Source organism: Lathamus discolor, chromosome 5, assembly GCF_037157495.1.
Source record: "Lathamus discolor isolate bLatDis1 chromosome 5, bLatDis1.hap1, whole genome shotgun sequence".
NCBI lineage: Eukaryota > Metazoa > Chordata > Aves > Psittaciformes > Psittacidae > Lathamus > Lathamus discolor.
In genome coordinates, this window is record NC_088888.1 from 28,657,036 (window position 1) to 28,682,243 (window position 25,208).

The 25,208-nt window shown below is 36.2% G+C and overlaps 1 protein-coding gene across 8 annotated transcripts in view; it reads left to right on the forward strand.

Moving 5' to 3' along the window:
- The window catches only part of CEP170 (centrosomal protein 170), a 102,239-nt gene that overhangs the window by 19,890 nt on the left and 57,141 nt on the right, over window positions 1-25,208 (forward strand). For all 8 annotated transcript variants that reach the window (XM_065680150.1, XM_065680151.1, XM_065680154.1 and 5 more), the window contains exons 2-7: window positions 4,297-4,442; window positions 9,382-9,471; window positions 16,991-17,069; window positions 17,696-17,754; window positions 17,877-18,039; window positions 20,050-20,184. In XM_065680150.1, the coding sequence (XP_065536222.1) occupies window positions 4,338-4,442; window positions 9,382-9,471; window positions 16,991-17,069; window positions 17,696-17,754; window positions 17,877-18,039; window positions 20,050-20,184 (631 nt within the window). In that variant the 5' untranslated portion in view covers window positions 4,297-4,337. The remainder of the gene's footprint in view (window positions 1-4,296; window positions 4,443-9,381; window positions 9,472-16,990; window positions 17,070-17,695; window positions 17,755-17,876; window positions 18,040-20,049; window positions 20,185-25,208) is intronic.

The following is a 25,208-nucleotide window of genomic DNA, read 5'->3' on the forward strand; positions in this document are numbered from 1 at the left end:
GGTTTAAGTGTGGAGCACACTCGGTGTAGAAAGATGTATTGAGGGACTTTATCTGTGTACTTGTTGAACTAATATACATGTGGAAAGTTTCCAATAGCCTGTTGCTTGTCTGCATTTGGATGGATTTGCACAAGAACAATAACAATAGTGAGAGGTACAAACTGATACTAAGGCCTCATGTCATATTTCAGTTACTGATTTGCATATATAAGGCCCTACTTTAAATGTTTTTAAAGTTAATAATATAGAACATTTTCCCTAACCTTGTTTTGGAAATGTTTGAGTTTTCCTTCTGAAGCTGAAATATACTAAGTAATTGTATGAGACCATAGACTTACTTTAAACAAAAATTTTAGCAGCTGGAAAAAGGAACTTATGAGGGCAAGTAATGGGCAACTTAGGGCTTCCAGCTTTGTCAATACAGTGTCTAAGCTTGCTGCAGGCAATTTCTTAAATAATATTCTTAAATCTGTTTTACAGTAAGAGCATAATTGCATACCATTAAACTAATACTGTTTTCAGTCTTAATATGTAGGACTGTAATGCTTAAGGTTTGGAATTTCAGGTATATAAGTAGGTTTAGTTTTAATTTTAACTGCAGCTTTTTGTTTCTTTTTAGGATTGGTGTCTTATTACTTGCCAGTAGTTCAGTGGGAGAAGATAATTGGCTGTTTTCAATTACAGGCAAATAGAAAAATGTAGACTGTAGATTTCTCCAATGTGAGATTATTAAGGATTTTTGCTTACAATAACATGACTGTATCAAAACTGTAATCTTGGCAGTGTTTCTCTAGACATATTTGAAATTGGTTACACCCATCCTTTGGCTACACAATGCAGGGCTTTAGTTCTTAGGACTGAATTATATTTACAGGGATGATGCAGCCAGTTTCCCTGTTGCTGCATCATATGTTTCTACTGATTTATTACCCATGTGTTCATTCTTACACACTGGTTACTGCCTTTGGAAATTCATAGTCCTTCATCATAGAATGTCATTTCTTCTGCAGACATAGAAGTATTTTGTAGTTGAAGTAGATGTCTCAGCAACTGACTCTGGGTTTCTAGAATGAAGTATTGCTTTGAGTGATCAAGTCTTAAAGATGAAATGTTTACTGTCTTGTTTAAAGAGTACCACACAGTATGACCATTTTAGGAAAGACTTAATAAAACACTTCAGTAAAACATTTAAAATTATTTTTTCTACAGTAGAAATAATATTTTGGTAAATACTTTGCCTGAAATGCGTAGTCGGTACTGGAGTAAGACAGGTCTACCTTGGCCAGTATCTTGTCCTGCATAAACAAAGGCTGTGTAAGGAAGAGAGGTTATTAAGTAGGACTATAGCAAATGAAACCTCACTAGAGGATGCTCCCTGCCTCTCAAAATGCACAGTGAATGCAGTTCCTGAGCGATGAGTGGAGTCATCGCATTTAACAGGCATGATAATTTTTTTCTTCCATGAATGCTAGTTACTCTGTGAGCCCAACGTAACCTTTTAGTATCTATAACATTTAACTGCAAGAATTAACATGACCTAAATTTATACTGTATAAAGAGCAACTTCTTCTGATAGTTTTGTACCTGTCATACTTTAATTTGGCATCTTCTAGACAGTAAACAATCTTTCATACTTGTGTTGTTCAGAGTACTACAGCCAGAGGTGTTGCTGCAGCAGTGTATTCAAAATACTGTTAACTTTCATGAAGTTTTCAGGGTGCTATGCAATTGTCCATATACCATCTATATAACTAAGTTTGCAGTTTTATATAAAATGTTTTATGCACTTTTTTTTTTTGCTCTGGTATTATGTAACTGTTGTTACTGTATCTTTTTTCTCAGCCAGTTTTGCTATGCAGAATTTCAGCTTAGCTTTGATCAAAGGCATTTGTTTATGTTAAAGAATCCTATAAAATAAAATATGTATCTAGGTTGATGATTCGTTGCAGTTGAGACAGCACTGTTTGAAAAGAACAATGTTATTAAGTTTGATAGAAATGGTGATTTGCTTTTAACTACAAACGTGCTGTCGAGCTGTGTGGCAATGATTGCTCGGTATAATACATTTTTAAAAAAATGTTTCAGATAGCTTAATTTAACGTGTTTATTGTCAGGCTTCATCATTTGTGGGAGGTTTGGGGGTTTGGGTTTTGATTGAGGGCTTTTTTTTCCCCCCTGCCTCTAGTTGTTGACCTACTTGCCTGTTTTATAAATAAAAATAGTTTTTCTCCTTTGTTGACAGTCTGCCTGTGTAAGCTAAAACAGTCTTGGACTAAAAACTTTTTCTAATAATTTATATTCCCTTGAAGGTTTTCAGATGAATTTCCAATTGGAGCAGGAAGGCCAAATGGTGTAAATATTGCTATGATAAGCAGATGGGAGATTTAAAAGGGAGTAAAATATAAACAGATTGAGGAGCTTTGATATTAGACAGTATGCTTGCTGTCAGACATCCATTTAATTTGCTTGTTAGAAGCTAGAACCTAGGCTGGCCATTTTTCATATTCATATTTCTTTTTCCTTTCTGAAAAGGAATGGAAATATGGTCTTTGATTGACCTAGTTTATCTTCTGGTTTTAAACTAAGTTAAATTAAACATACAAATGTTAATTTCCTTCAAAGGTGCTGAATACACTTCAAATTATAGAACCCCTTATTTGGTAACTAGATGTCTTTAAATTTGATTTCATCAAGTTATTATTGTAGATGTTATTTGTAATCATATTTTCTATTAACAAAGTATAATAGAAATGCTGCATCACTTCTGTTGAATTGGAGAACATTAAGTGGAACAAAAGTTTCATGCTCTGATACAGATGTAGAAACATAATCCTATCATAGGTATCACTATGTAAGAGAATACTTTGTTACAATACATGTTTTCATGACATAAATCTTTAGTACATTAAATCTTTCTAATGTCTTCCATTTCAATTGCATTAGTTTTTTTAAACTGGCCTGACAGCTCTGCTGGTTTGTTTTAGCACCTGCCATGGTGTGCTTTTGATTTACTGTTTGTAAATGTCTGTTTTGTCATTTTCAGATGCAGTTTTGACTTAGCTCAGCCCTCTTTACAAGTTTTCATAATCTGTGGTATCTGTCCTTGATTGTAGTTTGTCTACTCGGGTAATACAGGTACTGTTGTCTTGCTCAGTGTTTTGATGGCACATTAGTCTTTATTTTGAGAACCTTGCTGTGTTCTTACTTGGCAGATTATGCTCAAGTCCACTACAGGCTTATGTCTGTTTTCAGTACATTTACTACCCTTGCATAATTTCAATAAGTGACATACTAACAAAAGAGAAATGTTGAGCTATTTGGGTCTGAGAGGAATGCAGACTAGTTGCCTTTTATTTCTTTAGCGTCTGTTTTAGTGAATACAGAATGGTAATGAATGAAATTATTGCTTTGGCTTGCTTTTTCTTCAAGAGAGATTTGGAATACTTCTTAAAGTATTTTCCAAGTGTCATTCATTGTATTGCTCTGCAGAATGCTTTTAATGATATTTTTTGTCCAGTTGCAAGTAGGCCGTATTATGTGAAGATGTTTTCCATAAAAGATTTTATCCAGTTTTCAGGTTTTGTTTTCTTTGTGTTTTATGACATTTTGTTATGGGTTTTGGGGTGGGGTTTTTTTTTGCATGTATGTATGTAGTATATTGTTGTTTATTGAAAAATTAAAGTTCCGTAAGAATATTGCTTTCAGTTTTATTACTTCTAAATTGTTCATTTTGCTCTGCGTCTTTACAATTCTATGTATATGCTGTTAATTTTTCAAGATACAAGTTTTATTGAGAAAATGTAAGGTTAAATAAGAAGCAAAACTTCCTTTAATGTTTCTCTTGGTGCTGTACAGAGGCTTAAAACCATTTTAGAGGTTTCTTTTCTGCGGGAAAATGTAATGATGCATGCAAGTTACTTGCTGTACTTAGTAAATGTTTGCCATGTTGTTTCTTGGTTGTGGTAGTGAAGCATTTATGTAGCAATTACCTTGATAATGAGTGGTCAGATGTTAAAAGCTTTCTGACAACTTGACATATGACTTTGGCATTAATTAGCTGCTTGTTCATTTTCAAGAAGCTTACCACCAATTAGGTTTGCCTAGTTGCATGAAGCAGAGCCTCAGACTATGTAAATTTGGAGCCTGTCACTTCCTGTGATTGCTGGATTCAGGACATGCTATTGAGAATGCTGTATTTTCAGAGGCTTTTTGCATTCTGTTCACAGTGTTTGCTAAGCAGGAACTGTAGCTAAAAATAACTAAAATGAATCTCTCTGTCTCTCTTTCTCGCTGCAGGATGACGTAGCTCTGCCTAGGACTTATCAGCTAAGCAGAAAATGAGCTTAACATCCTGGTTTTTGGTGAGCAGTGGAGGCACCCGCCACAGGCTGCCACGAGAAATGATTTTTGTTGGAAGAGATGACTGTGAGCTGATGTTACAGGTAATTGCATCAGCCTTCCTTGTGCAACTGCTCAAATTGTGAACTTAATGCACTGGTTTTATATTCCTTTTGAAAATTAAATTCCCCAGATGTTGGGGGAGCAACCACATTAATCTTTTGTGTTCACAGAAAAATTTAAATACATTGCTATCAATCATACACTTGTTGTCAGAGTATAGAGGATCACATTTTTTGCATATAAATCACGTACCAAATGCAAGAATAGAAGATGAAATATATTTTGCAATATGATCAGTAAAGTAGACTGTGTGCTTCCTAAAATGTGATAATGCTAAGTGCACTGGATGCTTTTGAAAAGAGCTTTCTTTTTTCTGCAACTTGTAATCTAATTTAGTCACATGATTTAACTCTATCCCCAAGTCCTGGTTGTGTTGTACAAAAGCAAATGAAATTAGTAGAGTACTTCTCTGTCTCTAAGGAAGTTGAATGACTCAGTCTCAGTAATGGTTTCAGTGGAACTGTAAAAATGCAAGTCTTAGTCGAAATAGTTTGATACTTCAGTAACTTCCTCAACATTGAGGATCACTGTGCAGAACTCCTTAGAGATGTGTAACTGTATTATTACGTAGACATATTGCATTCACTTTGCCCACTCAAAGTTGTAGTCCTCCAAGCTGCTTCTTTATGGTATATGCATTTTTTAATGGTTAACAGTAATATTTCGGGAGTTTCCTCTTGAATTATTGTCTTTGCTGTAGAGCTCTTTGTTAGTTCTGAAGTTTAATCTTTTTTTCCTCAACTGTTCCTACCATTCAATAAAATATTTTTGTTTGGAAATTTTGTTCCAAAGAATTGTGAGTGCACTCATTAATGGCCAAAATAGAATCTCACTTGCAAATGAAGTGCCTACAAACTTATCTTTATGTGTATTACTCAGAATGTAATATCTCCAAGTAAACTGCATTTGGTTCTCAACCTCAGAAGACATCCAAAGACTTTATGGGTGGTATACTTTGTCCTGTTAGAAAGTAATTGAAAGTACTCTTAATTTCTCTTTAAAGACAGTCAGAATGATGTCTTGGTGATTTATGTGAGAAGTATTAAAAAAAAAAAAAAACAAACAGTGCAACAAACACACACACACAAACCCTACAAAACCCCCCAACCCCATTGATTCCTGCCCAAAAGATTAAAAGCAAAAAATGAAAATGCTTTTATTTTACCATTAGTTTGTTGTAATGAGTGGATGTCTGGATAAGGGAGCCTTTTCTTCCTTCAGTCTCCCCTATGCCATCTCATGTCCTTAGAGTGAAGCTCAATAGTCAAGCGTTGATTACATTGTGTTACGAAACTTCAGTCATTATCACCTTCAAAAGTAACTGCCTCTTTGATTAATATTGTGGATAGATTCTAGTCATTTACAAATGTTATTTGTTGTGTATTGACCTTACAGTTAGTAAAAAGAATTAAGGGGGCTGGGATTTTTCAAGAATATTCTCTTTAACCTGCTGTTAGGTCTACATGCCAGCATGGCTGTAACACAACATACTGTTTCAGGGGGAGGAGCCCACCAAAGAGAATCTAATAATGTGTTCTTGTTCTGTATGTATGCCTCTTTGTGTAGGACCTTCCTTTCCACTCTTGACAACTTGGTTGTTCCCATACTGCAAAGCATGTGGACAATGCATGATAGCAAAAGCAGATTTTAATGCTTTTATTCATAATCTCCTGACAGAAAACATGTTATAAAAGCCTTACTAAAAAAATTACAGCTACGTTGCATGCTTCATAGAATTAGACCTCAGATCTGTCTCTAACATTGCTCTTCTAAGAAGTTTTGTTTGTGTCTGGGAATACAGATTTGTTTTAAATGTGTTATTTTGTAAATATGCTAAAATATAGCCTTTGTATTTAGCTAGCTGCTCCAGTGCACCACCCTGCTTGTGGATAAATATCACATTTTCCCTTTCTTTCACTATTATGTTTAGAAAACTATTTGAATCTTGATGGAGATATCATCTCCAAGGTAAAATAATCTACACCATTCATATCAAAATTATTTCCAAACAATACTATTTTCTGTACTCTGAGTATTTTCTCAATAGTCTGGATTGAAGAGTCTTTGTCTGTTATTAATGCCAATTTATTTTAACTGGGGATGGTATTTTCTTCTTTATAGTCATACAGCTGTTAGCGCAGTTACTCTGTGATTTTTATTATTTCTGCAGTCAGATACATAAATGTTTTTCCTGGGTCTGGCTGGGTTCCAGTGAATATTCTTTTTAGAGACTGTTATGGAACAATGTTTCATATTTGTAACCAAAACACACCAGTGTGACCAGCACACCAGTAATTTAGTTACTGCTGAGCAGTGTGTACAGTTTCAAGGCATTCTCTCTCACTCTGCCCTTTCTACGCACATGTCACTATGGGGGTGCAGAAGAAGTTGAGAGGGAGCGCAATCAGGACAGCTGACCCAAACTGACCAGTGACATAGTCCATGCTATATAATGCCATGCTCAGCAATAAAAACGGAGGGAGGTGGCTTTGAGGAAGGTAACCAGTGCTCAATGTCTGGCTGTGAATTCTCCTGATTGTGGGAAGTGATGAGTGATTGCCTTTGCATCACTTGATTTTTCTTATTTCTTCTTTCTTCTTCCTCTTCACTGCTTAACTTATATTTAACTTGACCCATGAGTTTTCTTGCTTTCGCTCTTGCTGTTCTATCCCCCATCTCACTAGGGCAAGGGCGAGTGTGTGAACAGCTGTGTGCTGATCAGCTGCTACCCAGGGAACCACAATCTTACAAAAACTATTTCAGTCCTCAAATTTGAACAGAAGGGTGGAATAATAAATCAAAAGAAAAAATGGCATCTGTAAAGATCATTTGCAATGAATAAAAAATGTGTCCAATTATATGCCAGTAATCTGAGACTGAGGAGAACCTTAATGTTCTACAGAACTTCAGGTTTCTCTAATAGCCACAGACTTGAGTACTCATGCTTACCATTTCAGAAGATGTGACAAAATACCATGAAAGGCTAAGAATCTGTGTCCTTTTTATTTTAGCTTATTTTTGAGGGCTGAAGCACACATATAGATAATAAAATAATTGATTGCTAAGAAAATATATATTTGAATAATTGAAAGAAGTTCATAAAATGTTCTTAGATAAAGAGAATGTAATTCTTGTGCTGGCTTTGCTGCAGCACTTGAGTGTGGAAAAGTGTTATCTCTGCTTGACGCTGTAGGTTCATCAGAACACCCGCATCAGTGAATTTGATTTTATTGAGAAAGGTTTTTTTTTTGCCTGAGGTTACTAAGTTAGTATAAAAAGAGCTATACTGGTATATCTCTATTTATCATTAAGAACACTTAACTAATGTACTATACTAGTGCAGCTTTTATTGGCATGGACCTAGTCATTCATTTGTCAATATCTTCCTTAATTCTCTCTCTCCCTGCCTACTCCCCTTATATACAGCCCCCCTTTTTTTGCCCCAGAAGACTGTAGAGCAAACTGGCTGAAATGAAAAGTCTAAAAATAAAATAGTATAACCAGGAGAGGACTGATTTCACTTCTTTAAGGAGAAAGTGAAGTAGTCAAAAGGTGGCATGGAAAGGACGTATAAGAAAGTGAACTGAAAAGAAGGAAGGAAAATATAGTGGCAAGTCTTGAGGAGAAAGGAGATGATAAATGTGGGATTCTGAGAAGAGAAAGCATTTCCTTAGGAGTCACGATTGCATGTTCTGATGTCTTGAATAGGCTAATGTACTGTGATAACCTGGGATTCCTATAATAAACAGACTGCAGGTGCTGGTTCAGAAACAGCCACTGAAGTCTCAGTTGGATATTTGCCATTGGCAGGGCTATATAGTCCTGAACATTTGGGTAGCAAGGATAGGAGATGCAAACTGAAACTGGAAAGAATGCTGTGAGAAGAAATTTGCTGCTATGCAATCATGTCAGGAGACTACACTACCAGAATTATCAGCAAACAGACTTGAGATGAAGTGTGGACAGCTGGGGAAGAGGAGCTCTGGGCTCCATCCAGTCGGGAGGTCTTCTAGATGTCAAGGTGCTGCCCACATGCATGTATGAAGAAAGCATACATCCAACCCCACCTCTTCCTTGCTTGCAGTCAGCACCTTGGACTGCAAATACTTGGCCATGGGCAAGTTTTAAAAGAGGGACTTAGCTGTTAGGGGGGTGATGTTCTTGGAAGAAATAATAATGATTATTCCTGATATATGGGTTGACATTTGGATGTAAAATAAATAAAATAGGTTAAGTGCTGAAGTCTTAAGGAACAACTGATAATGAGGGTCAGAACTCGTGGGGAATAGTTGGAATATTCCCCATGAATTATTGTTTGTGGGAATTACTATTCCCATGGGAATAGTAATTCAGGAACTGCTCAGACATTTAGTGAAGAGGCTATACCTAATTTAATTACAAAATAGAGATCAAGGAGAAACAATTTAAATGCTTGCATGCTCTGTTAAGTATCCCAGATGCATGACAGGAAATTATGTGTTTCAGGAAAAATAGCAATGCCACAGAATTGTATTTATGTTTTGAAAGATGCATGTAGTTAAGGACTGAGAGAGAAATAAAGATGGAGTTGCTGATGTTAGATTAAACATCGATGAAGCGGATGTTTTCAGGTGAACTGAAAAAACCCGCATATTTGGATAAGGTATGTCTGAATCTGACTTATAATCACATTTTGGTAAACATTACGGAAATAATTCTTCTGAATTAATTATAGGATTCTCTGTTGGTACCCAGGGGCAGAGTTTGGTGTAGTTAGAGTTTTTTTTTTTTTTATATATGTGGGATTTAGTAATGCAATTTGAATAAATGTACTATGTAGAAATAAAATAATCATGCTACTTTAAGAAATAGGCATTAATGCAATCTTGATCTGTTTTTTAAATACCCTATTTTATATAATTTTTTTTAAATGCATTTTAGTCACGAAGTGTGGACAAGCAACATGCTGTACTTAACTATGATGCCTCTACAGATGAGCACTTGGTAAAGGATTTGGGCAGCTTGAATGGGGTAAGTTAATATCAGAAATGGATAGCTCCTCGTAGTCGTTTTTTGTATGTTTCTTTGTTTTGGTTTGGGGCTTTTTTTTTGAGTGAAGAGAGTATGACGTAAGTGTGCTTTAATATCTTTATAATGCAAGATTGGAAATGGGGGAACATTCAGAAGGAAAGCGTAGTTTTTGCAGGGGCTGTCCACCGCACAATATTTAAAGGGCTGTGGTTAAATTCCATTAATAAGAGGGCCTTGACAGTAAAAAAAAATAAAAGAATCAAAAGGAATATGCTACTCTTTTGTATTTCAGATATGCCAGGGGGGAAGAATTGTGATTATATTTTAAAAGAGAAAAAAACCTATTTCTGGTTCATATACTGGACTGCATCAAAAAGACTGTGACCAGCAGGTGGAAGGAGGTGATTCTGCCCCTCTACTCTGCTCTCTGGTGTCCTCGACATAAGAAGGACATGGAACTGATGGAGCAAGTCCAGAAGAGGGTGACGAGGAAAGGGGGGCTGGAACACCTCCTGTATGAATACAAGCTGTGGAAGTTGGGGCTGTTCAGCCTGGAGAAGAGAAGGCTGCGTGGAGACCCCATAGCAGCCTTCCAGTATCTGAAGGGGGCCTATAGATGCTGGGAAAGGGACTCTTCATCAGGAACTGTAGCAATAGGGCAAGGGGTAAAGGGTTCAAACTTACTTAAACAGGAGAAGTTCAGGTTAGATCTAAGGAAGAAATTCTTTACTGTGAGGGTGGTGAGGCACTGGAACAAGTTGCCCAAAGAAATTGTAAATATTTCATCCCTGGCAGTGTTCAAGGCCAGGCTGGATGGGTTTAGTGTGAAGCATCCCTGCCCATGGCAAGGGGTTCAACTAGACGATCTTAAGGTCCTTTCCAACCCAAACCATTCTATGATTCTATGGTTAAGAAATTGATTTTTTATTCCATATGCTTATTCATGTTTCATATTTCATCCCATATTTACTTGAAATAAATTTCATTTATTTCAAAGCCAATAAATGGTTTTATTTCATATGCTATTACTTTTTTCTCCTTAAAAAAAAAAAAAAATGCAGCCAAGAATGTTAAAGTACTTCATATGTGAAAAAAGTTGAACAGCAATAGCCATGTTGTACGTAAATCTGTTTAATTCTGTATTTGCATTTAGTTTTTCAGTATCATTTTTATCAAATATGTGAGTAATGCTTAAGTGTCAAGTCATTACAAACTAATACAGGAAAATTTCAAAGTTGTGAGCAAAATAAGGTTTCATATCACATTTTACGTTTTAAGGCTTTTCTATGAATTGCATATACAATATTCTAGGTAAGCTTCACCTTTTATAGATGTTTTTAGTATTATAATAGATTATTAAATACTGGGTAACTTTGTCATATTTTTATAGCCCTTTAGATTCTTACAGGATTTTTTTTTTGTTTATACACGGTAGTTGTGGTTGTTATTTTAATTTTAAATGTTTATCTGTGTGAATGCCTGTGAAATAATGATTTCATCTGTGATGGCTTATTCGAATTAATGTTTGGAAAGGTACTGGTAGTGAATAGCTTTGTCAGATGTTTAAAAAAATAGAAGATTAAAGAGAAATCTCAAATTGTTACCTGTTAGCATTGATTTAGGTTTTGGTGTTTGATCTTGAAGTGCATTTCAGAGGAAAAACTCTATTAGTCTGCTTCTTACTAGCTTTTCTGTATTTAACTAAGCCTTCCAAAGAGTCAAACTCAATTTCATATGAAACCAGTGTAACCTGAAGGGTTATATCCTTTGAACAGTTGTAGACATATATGAACTTTGCTCCTTAAATATTTAATATAACTCTATTTTGAAAGTCAGTGCATTGTTTTGAGGCAGTGATCAAAAATTAATTCAGTGCATAGTAGTTTTTTGCTGAGCCATTTGATTTTATTCCCTATTTCTGTTACTCCTGTAACATAGTAGGTATGCCTTCTGATTTTCACTGCCTCGTCACAGATCTTGAATTTAATAAAAATACATTAAAAGTCCTCCATCCAACTCTTCCTTTGCCTCTGATAAAGAGCTTTCAGATATTTGCTTCGCTTGATCCGATTAATTCTCAAGTTTGAGGTGTCAGTTTCTCTATAGCTGTTTACCCAGAGACATCAAAGGAACTCTTTCTTCCCGCAGCTTTGGGTCAGGGAATATTAAGTTTTAGGAGTTCAGTCCTTGCTTTTATCTTCACAGTGCTTCCCTTACTGTCTCTTTTCAGCTGTGCTTTTCTTATATACCTCTACCTACCTGGTTTTCAGGTTGAAAGAGGAAACAAATAATTTTGTAACACCGTACTTAATTACGTTGCAGAACAGTATGTACAATACTAGGCAACAATTCTTTTAGTCTAGCCACTGTTTCCATTGAGAACACCACCTCCCTAGCAGCCAAGTTCCTCTTTCAGTGCTTTGTCAGCTTCTACCCGTTCTTTATTTGCTTGCTTCATTATATGTCATAGAATGATTTGGGTTGGAAGACCCTTAAAGATCATCTGATTCCAACCTCACTGCCACGCTTAGGGACACCTTCCACTAGATCAGGTTGCTCAAAGCCCCATCCAGCCTGGCTTTTCTGTGGAGAACAAATACATACTTTTCTTAGTATACAGGACTGCTCCATTCCTTGTGTAATGCACTTTAACCACTCAAGATAACTCAGAGTTTAAGGGGAGAGAGCTCCTGCCAGTACATAGGACATTTTGAGTCCTAAATAATTTAATGAGATTTACTGTAGCTGCACCTGATACCCTAATGCCTGAATGTTCATATCTGTACGTTTGATTCACACTCAGTTCAGTGAAAAGGTTACAGGAGTCTTCATCCTCGACTTGGGTTTGAAAATAAAGCAAGTTACTGGGCAGAAGGTTTTTTTGCCAGGTTACACTGTAGAAAGATTCTTGAAAGATCTGTAAGTCTGGAAGTGTCTTAAATATTATGTAGTTAAATTTACTCTCTCTTTTTTTTCCCTTTTAGACTTAGTTCTAGTTTTCGTAATCAAGAGCTTAATAATCTACTCTGCCAGACAGAACATGTCTTCACCCTTTTCTATTTCTCTGTCACTGAGTGAATGCAGAAGAAATACAATAGAGAGTTTTCTATGAAGGTAGCAAATTCAATTTACAAAACAATTCAGTTTCACAGAAATGCAGCCTAATTTGGAGAGTTCTAAGAGCAGTGGTATGACTCAAGATGAGCAGAAAGGTCAGTTTGAGAGCTGTTATTAGGAGATGACAGGTTCTGGAGAAGTCTCTACTGGAGGTTTAAGCATCCCATCCAAGATCAAAAGGACAAGTTGTGAGAGGAACACTTTCAGCTCCTGACATCTGCTCCTACCGCAGCATGTTATTATCATCCTTGGTTTCTGGTATCTGAAGTCAACTTCAGGCAACTTCAAATCTTGGTGATGTTAGTAACCTAGGCAGTTTGCTTGATGCTGACAGGCTACCTTCCTAAGACTGTAAAACATAGAATCATAGAATAGGTAGGGTTGGAAAGGATCTCAAGATCATCTAATTCCAACCCCCCTGCCATAGGCAGGGACACCTCACACTAAACCATTCCACCCAAGGCTTCATCCAGCCTGGCCTTGAACACTGCCAGGGATGGAGCACTCACAACCCCCCTGGGCAACCCATTCCAGTGCCTCGCCACCCTAACAGGAAAGAATTTCCTACTTACATCCAATCTAAACTTCCCCTGTTTAAGTTTGAACCCATTACCCCTTGTCTTGTCACTACAGTCCCTGACGAAGAGACCCTCCCCAGAAACCCTGTAGGCCCCCTTCAGATATTGGAAGGCTGCTATGAGGTCTCCACGCAGCCTTCTCTTCTCCAGGCTGAACAGCCCCAACTTCCTCAGCCTGTCTTCATACGGGAGGTGCTCTAGTCCCCTGATCATCCTCGTGGCCCTCCTCTGGACTTGTTCCAGCAGTTCCATGTCCTTTTCATGTTGAGGACACCAGAACTGCACACAATACTCCAGGTGAGGTCTCACAAGAGCAGAGTAGAGGGGCAGGATCACCTCCTTCGACCTGCTGGTTATGCTCCTTTTGATGCAGCCCAGGATACGGTTGGCTTTCTGGGCTGCGAGCGCACACTGAAGCCAGCCCATTTCTCAGGGAATGAGTAGTGTGATGCTGCTGTAGTGCCTGAAAATTATCTAGCTGACAATGCAGGGAAAAGCATTAGCTAGAGTATTCTTGGAATGCAACAGCACAATACAAAAACAGTCTGAATTTTGATCATCATCTGTATTTGCAACAGCTACTTTTAGATAAAATAGCTGTTACCTGCATCAAAATTATATTATCCTGTTGGTATCCAAGCAGGGCAATAAAGAATATGTATGATTTTCATTATCACTCCGTAACAGTGTTTCCAGCTATGATGTTGTTTAAATACTTGTCTTTCTGTATCAAACTACCATCCTTTCTTATTTTTCAATTTTTAACTTTTTCCTAAATCTTCATAAGAAGCATGTGTTTCTGAAGAACAGCATAGGAGCATTATGCCATCTTGCATCCTTTACCCCTTAAACTCCTACCTCCATATGTTTCTGTTGCAACTGTATTGCTTAATAGTTTTGTACACAAATGTTAACCATCGCAGCTGATCTATTGTGGCTATCTTTAATGCCATAATCTATTGATTGCATTCTTATTCCCTTACTTGGCAAACTAAAATGATTTCTTAAAAATCCTAATGTGGTTTATTACAAATCAAGTAGGAACTACTCAGAAATCTGCTGCTGGAATGTAACTTGCTATTGCTGTTAACCTCATAGAATCACAGAATAGTTAGGGCTGGAAAGGACCTTAAGATCGTCTAGTTCCAATCCCCCTGCCATGGGCAGGGACACCTCACACTAAATCATGTCACTCAAGGCTCTGTCCAACCTGGCCTTGAACACCGACAGGGATGGAGCATTCACAACCCCCCTGGGCAACCCATTCCAGTGCCTCACAACCTTCACAGTAAAGAATTTCTTCCTTATATCTAATCTAAACTTCCCCTGTTTAAATTTTAACCCATTACCCCTTGTCCTTTCATTACAGTCCCTAATGAAGAGTCCCTCCCCAACACCCTTATAAGCCCCCTTCAGATACCAGAAGGCTGCTATGACATCTCCACGCAGCCTTCTCTTCTCCAGGCTGAACAGCCCCAACTTTCTCAGCCTGTCTTCATACAGGAGGTGCTCCAGTCCCCTGATCATCCTCGTGGCCCTCCTCTGGACTTGTTCCAGCAGTTCCATGTCCTTTTCATGTTAAGGACACCAGAACTGCACGCAATACTCCAGGTGAGATCTCACAAGCGCAGAGTAGAGGGGCAGGATCACCTCCTTCGACCTGCTGGTCATGCTCCTTTTGATGCAGCCCAGGATACGGTTGGCTTTCTGGGCTGCGAGTGCACACTGAAGCCGGCTCATGTTTATTTTCTCATCGACCAGCACCCCCAAGTCCTTCTCCGCAGGGCCGCTCTGAATCTCTTCTCTGCCCAATCTGTAGCTGTGCCTGGGATTGCTCCGACCCAGGTGTAGGACCTTGCACTTGTCATGGTTGAACTTCATAAGGCTGGCATCAGCCCACCTCACAAGCGTGTCAAAGTCCCTCTGGATGGCATCCCTTCTCTCCAGCTTATCAACCGCCCCACACAGCTTGGTGTCATCAGCAAACTTGCTGAGGGCGCACTCAATCCCACTGTGCATGTCAGCAAAAAGATGTTAAATAAGACCAGTCCCAACACCGATCCCTGAGGGACACCACTCGTTACCGGTCTCCAGCTGGACATTGAGCCATTGACCACAACTCTTTGTGTGCGGCTGTCCAGCCAGTTCTTTATCCACCGAGTGGTCCATCCATCAAATTGATATCTCTCCAATTTAGAGAGAAGGATGTTGTTTGGAACAGTGTCAAACGCTTTGCACAAGTCCAGATAGATGACGTCAACTGCTTTACCTTTGTCCATCAGTTCTGTAGCCCCGTCATAGAAGGCCACCAAATTGGTCAGGCAGGATTTCCCCTTAGTGAAGCCATGCTGGCTGTCACCAAGCACCTTGTTGTTATTTATGTACCTTAGCATGCCTTCCAGGAGAATGTGCTCCAAGATTTTGTCAGGCACGGAGGTGAGACTGACTGGTCTGTAATTCCCCAGGTCTTCCATTTTCCCCTTCTTGAAAATGGGGGTTATATTTCCCTTTTTCCAGTCGTCGGGAACTTCACCTGACTGCCATGATTTTTCAAATACGATGGCCAGTGGCTTAGCAACTTCATTCGCCAGCTCCTTCAGGACCCGCGAATGGATTTCATCAGGTCCTCGGTTTTAAAAGATGCAGATGTGTAACAATGAAGGAATATGCTTCACACACACAACACACATTTTTTCCTTACAAGGGCTTGTGTCTGTTTTTGATTTTTTTTTTTTTTTTGTAGGTGACTTTCTGTAATTTTCTTTAGAGCTTGAATAATCTGACTGCAAGCCCTACTTATGTTCGCCTGATTTTTTTCCCCCAGAGGTGCGACTGTTTTCCAGCTCTTCCAAACTACACCTCTGAAATATATTTTGACTTGAATGTGTATCAGTCTTTTTCCTTCCTGACTCTTTAGCTAGTCATTATGTGTATCTTCCAATGTTCTCTTGAAATTTGTACCAGTATGGTTTTCGCAAATTCCTTGTTACTTTTCACTGTTAGGTTTAATCCTGATCTTGAAAAAGGATCGATTGGTAATCTGCCTCTAACAGCCAACTGATATGGCTGGTAAAGCTGGGCAAACATTCAGATACCTTTTCCAAATCACCAAAAGCTTGTCTGATTTCTCCAGGTGTATTTCCAATGGTAATTTCAAGGAGGAGATAATTACATATTGTACAGTAACTTTCAGGAGGTATTGGCAAACTGATGGAATTTGCTCTGCTTTGCTGATAGCTGTTATAATAATGTTATTTCTGCTTACAAATTTTCTGCTTGCTTGTTATACCTTCTGTTTCAAGAGTCACAATATACTGAATTCTTTATCATTACTATTTGGAGTTACTTGGATGCACTAACTTGGTCTGTTTTTCCTTTAAGTTCTTTGACAATGTTTAGAAATTATAAGCTATATCAGAAATCTCGTATCCATTGTTAAATGCTGTACAAATATGATGACAAATCAATTCTGACAGTTAATTGGGATTAAAGAAGCAAACTGCAAGAGAAATAATGAGTAGAGTTGCTTATTTGAGAGAACATTAATCAGCAATTCAGTAAATACTGATACCAGAATTAAACTTCTAAGAAACTTTTCAAGGCCAGTGTGATGTCAGCAGCCTGGTTAGTAACTGGTGTTTAACCCTTCTGCAAGCTTTTGTGAAGCAGATGGCAATTTGAGCTTATCATATAATTCCCCAGTGACTCACCGGTAGAAAATTTGTGGTGCTGGAAACTGTCTTATAAGATTGTTTAAGTGATATGTCATTTTTATTATTTTGTAATTTAGTAGTATCTCTTTCTGTCCTTATTTATTTTTGTAGACATTTGTGAATGATGTGAGGATTCCGGAGCAGACGTACATCACTCTGAAGTTAGAAGATAAATTGAGATTTGGATATGATATCCTTGTTGTAAAAATGCACAGCATCAGGACACACTTTTTTTGTTAAAAGTATGCTTGTGTCAAATCACGAGTCATTTTACGATTTGAAGTAACTTTGAAATATATATTTCTCTTGTTATTACAAAAATGCCTGTATTAGAGAAAACTGTAGGGTCTAGATTCTGTACCTTCATCAGAACTATTGATAAAGTACACTTCATTGTTTCTCACCTCATGAAACCTCAAACTCCAATTCCAATTTAGAACCTGTTAATGTAATATTTGTGTTGCTAAGAAACATTATTTGAGGCAAATACATAAATGTTTGTATCATGTATGATCTCATATACAATGAGATTGTATGCAGGTGGAGAAGATGATGAGTAATTACTCAGCAAACTACAAAATGAAAAAAAGAAACCCCAAACTTACAGCAATTAAGATAGCTACTCTATTTGCAAATAGTAAATAACTGTCCATTTGCTTTGATGAGTATGTTTGTACATGCTGATCCTAGCAGTGAAATACTTGTAGAAGAAGCATCACCATTCCAATGATAGAATATGCTCAGCACTGTTCCTTTTCTGTAAAATCCTCTTGCAAATTGAGGAATCTTTCCAGTATTTTCCTTAGCATTTCCTACATACAAATCTGTTTACTGTTGTCAGGGGAGAGATGAGGGTCCCTGAAGAAGCACTTAAGGTAACAATGTGCCGATCCAAAATGGCAATCTGTCTTTATGGAGTGATTGGTAACATAAGGGCTTTTTCTACCCTTTGAGAATTTTTTTTATTGTTTTATTTTATTTGTTTGATGTCATGTAGCATGAAAAATTCACAAGCCAACTCCAGTTGTCCCAGAAATCTTCAGAAGCAGAAGGATCGAAGCAAACCAGCTCCAAAAGCTCTGAGTCCAAGGTAACAGACTCCATAGGTGAAGTGCATCATAAAACTCCGGAAGCGCAGAAATCTGAAGAGAAATCATTGGGTAAGGTTCTTTTTTGCTGCAGAAGCACAAAAACTTGGAAAGGATGTTCATTTGCTTTGATAGAATGCTTGTAAAATTCTGCAGATAGTAAAAACTCCACATATGTGAAATTTTAAATATACTTTAAGAGTAATTAGTAACTTCGGTAGTTTAATTTTTGGCTTTTTTTTACTGTAGCAACCACATGTTAAGAAAACTTGCATAGGGACATTTCATCAGCATTTATCATATTTTTGCATTCCTCTTCCCCAAAATCACAAACACACCTCCCCACACACTCCCGTGCTTCTTATAACAGGTGGAGGGTTTGTTTGTTTGTTTGTTTTATCGGTATTAGCATTTGTTGTTAGATGGGTCATGTTAGACCCCAGTTGTTCCATTGTGCATTAAAAATTTGTAGAAACTGAAGCTGTCACCTTGTTTCATGTAATGTGTCATGGTGGCTCTACTGCTGGTGTCTTAAGCTTCCTAAAGTTTATTGTTCATCTGTAGTGTAAATTACTTTGTTACCTATTACTCCATGAGATAACCACAAGAATGAGAAAGGAGTTGGGTATTGTTGCTTCCTTAATGTGAAGCTGACTAGGACTGACTTCTTAGGTCAAGGCTGTATAGTTTTGTCCATTCTTCTGAAAGCACACTTCAAAGAGTTCTCTTCCCCACATAACGGATTCATATATAATTAATTAAACTATTTGTTTTGTTGGCTGATCTGGCATCCTTGTAGGGTGCATAAAGCCTGTCAATTGCTTCAAGGTTTCTATTTAATACCGCTTTTCAGGTCCTCTTAAATTTTCATAAAGTAGAAGAATGGAGTTTTTTATCTCATCTTCCATTTCACTTTTCATTCTTCACAAACTAATAGTCAAAGTTAATAGTAGGGATGTGTATTTGAGTGTAACTCCTGGAAGCTTTTGAGGGATTGATTCACTGTTTCTGTATATATGCATAGCTGTTTACTTAGCTTGCTAATTCAGTGCACAAGCATCAGCCATCAAATTTTTAAAAACAATTCATTGCTGATTAAAGTGTAATCTTATTTTTTTTTTTAAAAGGTGTCTTCGAATCATATTGAAACTTCTGACATGGCTATGAAATTAGATATCACCTTTGGAGTAGCAGTGAATAAAACGTTGACTAAAAATGTTTAAATTCATGATAGGCAAAGTAACAGACAAGCTACTAAGCTGGATTTGAACAGATCACATTATTTTATATGAAGAATGTTTAAAGTATTTTCAGATCTTCTGTATGGTACTAGAATAGCTAAATCTCAGTAGGGTAAATCATTCTTCCAGAGATAAAGACAAAGCTAATCTAGTCACTTTATCATCAACATAGAAATCTTAATTACGTTGGTGTTTTGGTTTGATTTTTTTTTTTCTTATTTGATTTTCATGTTGTCTTATTTGATATTTATAATTGTGTATGCAACCTATATAAGAAGTAGTATTTTTTATTTGTACTGTAATTTAACTGCTACTTGAAAAAAATAAAATGGTTGTTCTGCATAATGTTTTACACAAGGTAACTTTTACCACTCTCTGGTAGCTGTCAGCAGTTTGGAACCTTGGCAACATCACAAAATTTGATCAGTTTTTCATGCAGTGAGTTCAGATTTCATTGAAAGGTCAATGTGGGTAAAAATGAGAATCTTCTTACAGAAGTAGTGGACAGCTTTTAGGTGTGTGCTGCTGAGTTGATAACTTCAAAGTGAAATCAGAAAATAATGTTTACAGATGTATCAGGGTAACAAAAGAGGTGTCAGCTGCCTTTGCCTAAATGTTTGTGCCAAACATTTTGATTAGGTCACTAGTAAGCTTTTATATTTAGAACCCAGATCAGTTAGCCAGCCTCCAAGTTTGTGTTGTATTTAGGCAAATGCATGCAGCCGATTCACTGCAGCTTCCATGAGAAACAATCTGAGCAAATGACTTTTCATGTTGTTTTAACCTAAATATCACACCTAAACTGCAAAGTAATTTCCTCTGCTTTGGGCTGATTTTATAGATCTTTCTGCCATGCCTCGTGGGACACCTTTGTATGGACAGCCAGCCTGGTGGGGTGATGATGAAGCTGATGAAAAAAGTGGTTGTAAGCAGGATAGCAAACAGGAAGAAAAAACGCAGGAGGCAGAGCCTTCAGGTAAGTCTGTTGTCTTATTTTTGTGGGTATTTTTTCTCTTTATTAAAGCGCATATGTTCTTAACTAGGGAACTAAACAAATATTAATGTTTAGAATTTTCATAAACAATTTGCATAGATGAAAGACTGTTGAAATTAAGCTAAAGATATTTATACTGCGTGAAACTGTGCATTTCCAAAGATCAATTTCATATGCAATGTACTATTTTTCTATATTGTATGTAGTATATAATACAATTTGTTGTCAGTAATTGTAGAAAATGTTATCTGAACTAATGTCTTCTTTATCAATTTAATTCATATTTGTAATTTTATGTGCTTCAGCATAGAGATTGCATAGGGTTATTTTATCAAAATAACTTCTGAAAATAAATGGTGCTATATTTATTTGACTTTTAGCTATAAAAGGTGATCTATGCTGACATTTTCTCCTGTAGTTTAATAATGGCGCATTAGTGGGAATTGCATTTCATAATTCTTGCAATAAAGATTGACATAGTCTAAAGTTAAATTGGTAATGTTTATTTTCCTGTAATATAGGTTACTTTTTTAGTTTGCTTGTCTATATAAAATATGTATTGCCAAAACATAAATCTCACTGTCTATAATTAGGCTTCTAAATCTATCATCAGGCATATAAATAAAGAGACTGCTATTCTAATACGCAGAATAACCTTAAAACTTACACAAGTTAGGACAAAATTCAATCATGTTTATTTAGCTGTTTGGATGCGCATTTAAGGCTGAATAGTTTTAAGTTTGCAGTTTTTTAAAGTACTGTATCTGAGGTGGGAATTTCTCTCTTCCTGTAATAGTAGTTGTTTTGGTTATCATGAATCCTGTTTGCAGGAATTTTAGTAAATGCTAAAAACTGTAAAATCAAACTAAACTGACACTTCAGTGCAATGAAGTCAATGTCTTTGGAGTTAGCTTTCTGTCATAACTTTAATGATGTTTTTCATATGAGTTTGAAGTTGTAAGGACTTGGTAAAGTAAGTACCTTAAGATTTGGGCTAGTAGAAAGAAAACAGGTGAAAACAAATCGATAGTTTTTGTGCAGTATTAAAGTTTTGTTGCATACAAAAGAACTGCATTATAGTGCAGTACAGTTATAGAACACTTTCATTTTTGGTTGTTTTTTTTGGTGGAAAACTTCTCTACCATACACAGCATGAGTAGAGTGTGCTACTGTGTGCGCCTATGAAGGCTTTTTAACTACAGGTTTAATGTCTCACATTAGTATTCTATAACTGTGTAGTTCAAATCTTGTCTAGAAATGTGTCGTTCAAACACTTCTAAGCATTTCTAAGGACTATAAATGTTTTTAATGGCAATAATAATGAGAGACAATGACTGTTAGATGTTGCTTCACTTTCATTTTTCTCAACAAAAATGGAAAGTGCATATGTCATCAGTTACAAAGGTAAAGAATTCAGGCAAGTCGCACCATAGATAGACATGTTAGCTGCATGATTTTCCTAGCTTTTGAAATTACAGGAAACATTAGCTGTTGGCTGTGAAACCTGTGACTCTGTATCTTGCTATATATGCCAAACAGGGATAGTAATGTCTCTAATACCTGTTTCTATACTCACCTGTATTTATCTGTGCTGTTCTAATTTTTAAAACATGCATGTTATTTGCCTTCATTGAAAAATATCCCAAAGTCTGCGATTTTGATGCCATACCGTTTACAAGGTATGACACAAGATTTCCGCTTCTATTTAGTAGCATACACATTCTTACATTTTCATACTTACAAGTCGCTTTTTCAGAAGCAATATTGCAAATGATTTGCATTCTCTTGTATTAATTTATCAAAAGAATTTTCAGCAAGTGGCCACTGCTCCTTTCTTGGTTCCCAAGTCCAAAGAAAAATAAGATTCCAGCTGCTGCTCAAACTAGTCAAGAAGATGAAATCTATTTCAGTAGTAGACAAAAAATGTTGTTCTTGACAGAACGTCGGTAATGGGGGTATTTTTTACATGCTTTGCATCAGTGAAGCCATCAAAGTAAATGATGAATAGAGAAAACAGACTGGTATTTTCTACCCTGTTTAACTTTTTTAAAGTTTGTTTTCCATATATATACATCATATAAATGAAAACAATATTTGAAGCTGGAGGCTTCTTGGCAAATAAAACACGGGGTTTTTTTGTTTGTTTATTTTTCCTGTATACAGTGTAGGTTAGAAATCCCTTTTGTTTATGTTATTGTTCTTTAATCATAAATTTATTTTCTACACATAGAATTAATCTGAGTATAGGAATAGCTTCTGTTTCCTCAAACTGGAAGACTAATAAATCTGCAAGAGTGGAAGCGCATAGTAAACAAAAGCTTATGTGAAATGTTATAAGAGGACACTGGTGGGGTTGGGGGAAAACAAAACCTAACATTTCTGCAAAACAATTCAATTTAGGAGCATGTGGAACTAAAATCCCTCGTATAGACAAGTGGTTTATTTATCTTGATCACTTAATCTCTGAGTAGACACTAGTTGTATGTTTTACTAGTCTGGGGTTTGACTGTTGTAGATGTTTTTAGTAGTGTTGGCAGAGAGCCTGAGAAGACAGACCACATAACAGTTGACGTTTGCCTCTATGGACACATTTCCTCAGTCTTAGAACAGTAACTATGTTTGTGTAGAAGTGTGGGGAAAAAAATACCCGGAATGTTTTTGTGGATTTATAAAATAAAGAAAGGGTTTGGGGCTATTTGGTCTACAGTTTCATTCCATGAAAACATTAAGTTAATTTTCAACAAGTTAGTATGCATTTTCTTCATGCACTTAGGTTTTATAACACAGGTTAATATAATGATTGGAAGTCAATATAGCTTTAATGAAAGGAAATCAGAAATTTGAATTGGAAACAGGACTGTCATGTTTGGATTTTTTTTTTTTTTTAATAAAAATGAAATTTAATAAAAAATACTAAAGATTGATGCTGTTATTTGTTCTTTCATGGGCTAAATTATATGAAGCATTTAAAACACTGGTTTGAAACTTGTTTCCTCATATAAACTACCTAAAGTAAGTACAGTACAGGTGAACTCATGTATGTAAATTCTTAAACTTTTTGCTTAGTAACTCAATCTGATAAATCCTGATATCATTTTAACAAATTAATCCTATGAAGAATCTGTTTCACGCTTTAATGATTTGGTACAGGATTATTCACTGAATATAAAAGGAGGCATGAATTATAGCAGATGGGGCAAGGTTTAATGAGGAGATTGAAATGCGAGATTTGTTTCTGCTAAGCCAACTACAGACAATTAGTCTTTACAGTCTCAAGTTAATAAGCTTATTTCAATATTACTGTCTTTCTATCACAACAGAAACTCACTAATGGAAATTATTTGCAAACATCAGAAAAACCTGGAAAACTTGAAAAAGGAAAAAATCATTTTGCCTTTTTCAGATGTGTTTTGCTGTAATTGAATGATCCATAGACCTAGTAATCCATGTTGAAATGAACAGTTGCATATGCACCTGTGGTGTGACTTTATGCTGCAGCTATTAAACTTACGTTATTGGCAAGTTTACTGGGTGTGTGATTATTATTATTGCCATGTGTTACACTCACTTCTGAAAAGCAAAACCTACATTCTCTGCTGATCTCAGTAGTAGTTCAGAATTTTATATTATAAATGCTTTTACCAGAGATCTAAGAAAAGATAGAAGTCAGGTTTTAAACAGGCTTTAAGAATCTAAAATATTTTTTCCATTTGGCATGAAGTATTAGTATCTTACAGTTCCAGCCTTGTGTAACACTGTATCAGATTAAATGTTTCTTACATTTAAGAAACAATGTTGTTTTAAGGTAAAGCAGGCTGACAGTTATTTTAAAAATACTAGTGTAATCAGTATGTGTAGGAGATTATACACGCGTTTAATCACTAGTATTAAGATTAAAGTGCCTAGAAATTTGTTGTAGAATTTTTCTGAATTTTTGCCTGGAATACATGCAAGTGCTGCATTACAGCTTATGGAACTTTTTAGAACCATTACAGCAATGTATTTAAGTAAGAGTAGTTTTGCAATTTTTTCTTGAACTTCTTTAAACCATGAAGTTAAATGACTTTTTATGAGCAGTGGGGATTTCTGTTTAGTAATATTTTATATATTTATTTTGAGAGAGCAATTTTTATACCGTTTGATAAGACAGGTTATGACAACATTGAAAGGCAGTACTAGATGAATCATTACATGTAATTTTTGCAATCTTGTCTTAAAATAATGAACAACGTGCTTCAGCCATAAAGCAAAAAAAGAACCTAAATGGTAAGTGGGAAATAAAAAGTAGTGATATGGAGAAGAGAAGGAAAAAAAAGAAATTCTGTTAAGCATTCAAAAGCACTAGCTTCAGCTTCTTTTCATTAAGCATATCATTGCAGAGTACCAGATATAAAACTAAAATACAAAAAATATTTTGGGATATTGTATAAATACAGTATTTTGGCTGCATCTTATACCTTCCACAATTAATATTTTACTCCAGGTTTATGGATATTTTTTTCAAGAAGTGTTTTGTAATTTCCAAATAATTTTATTTTATAAGTTTTATTCTCAGAATTGCATTTCTAAGGCAGGAAAAAAAAATCTGAAAAATCTGAAGACTGTACAAAATATTTTCTGAGGTTTCATTCTATCTTTGCAGATGATATCATATTCACACATATAACCAATTTCTTGCATATCTCATACATTGTGTTGAATAGCACAAGAACAACACATTTCTTGTCCAGGTTGGAAAGTACGGTTTTAAGATTCTGACTATTTGTGTGTATAACTTAAGAAATAAAACTTTAAAAGTGATAGCATAATCATTTCTGTTAATGTCACAAAGTAGGCGTTGCTTTTCTGATGATTGTCTCTGAAATTATATTTTAGTAAAGAATTTCCCTGAATCTCTGGTTAAGGCTATGGTTTCCCAAGCATTACACAGTTTCCCTCCGAGCTTCTCCTAGGCTCATTATTTCATTAAATCTCACTATACCTGTGTATCAGCTACAGTTCTTGTT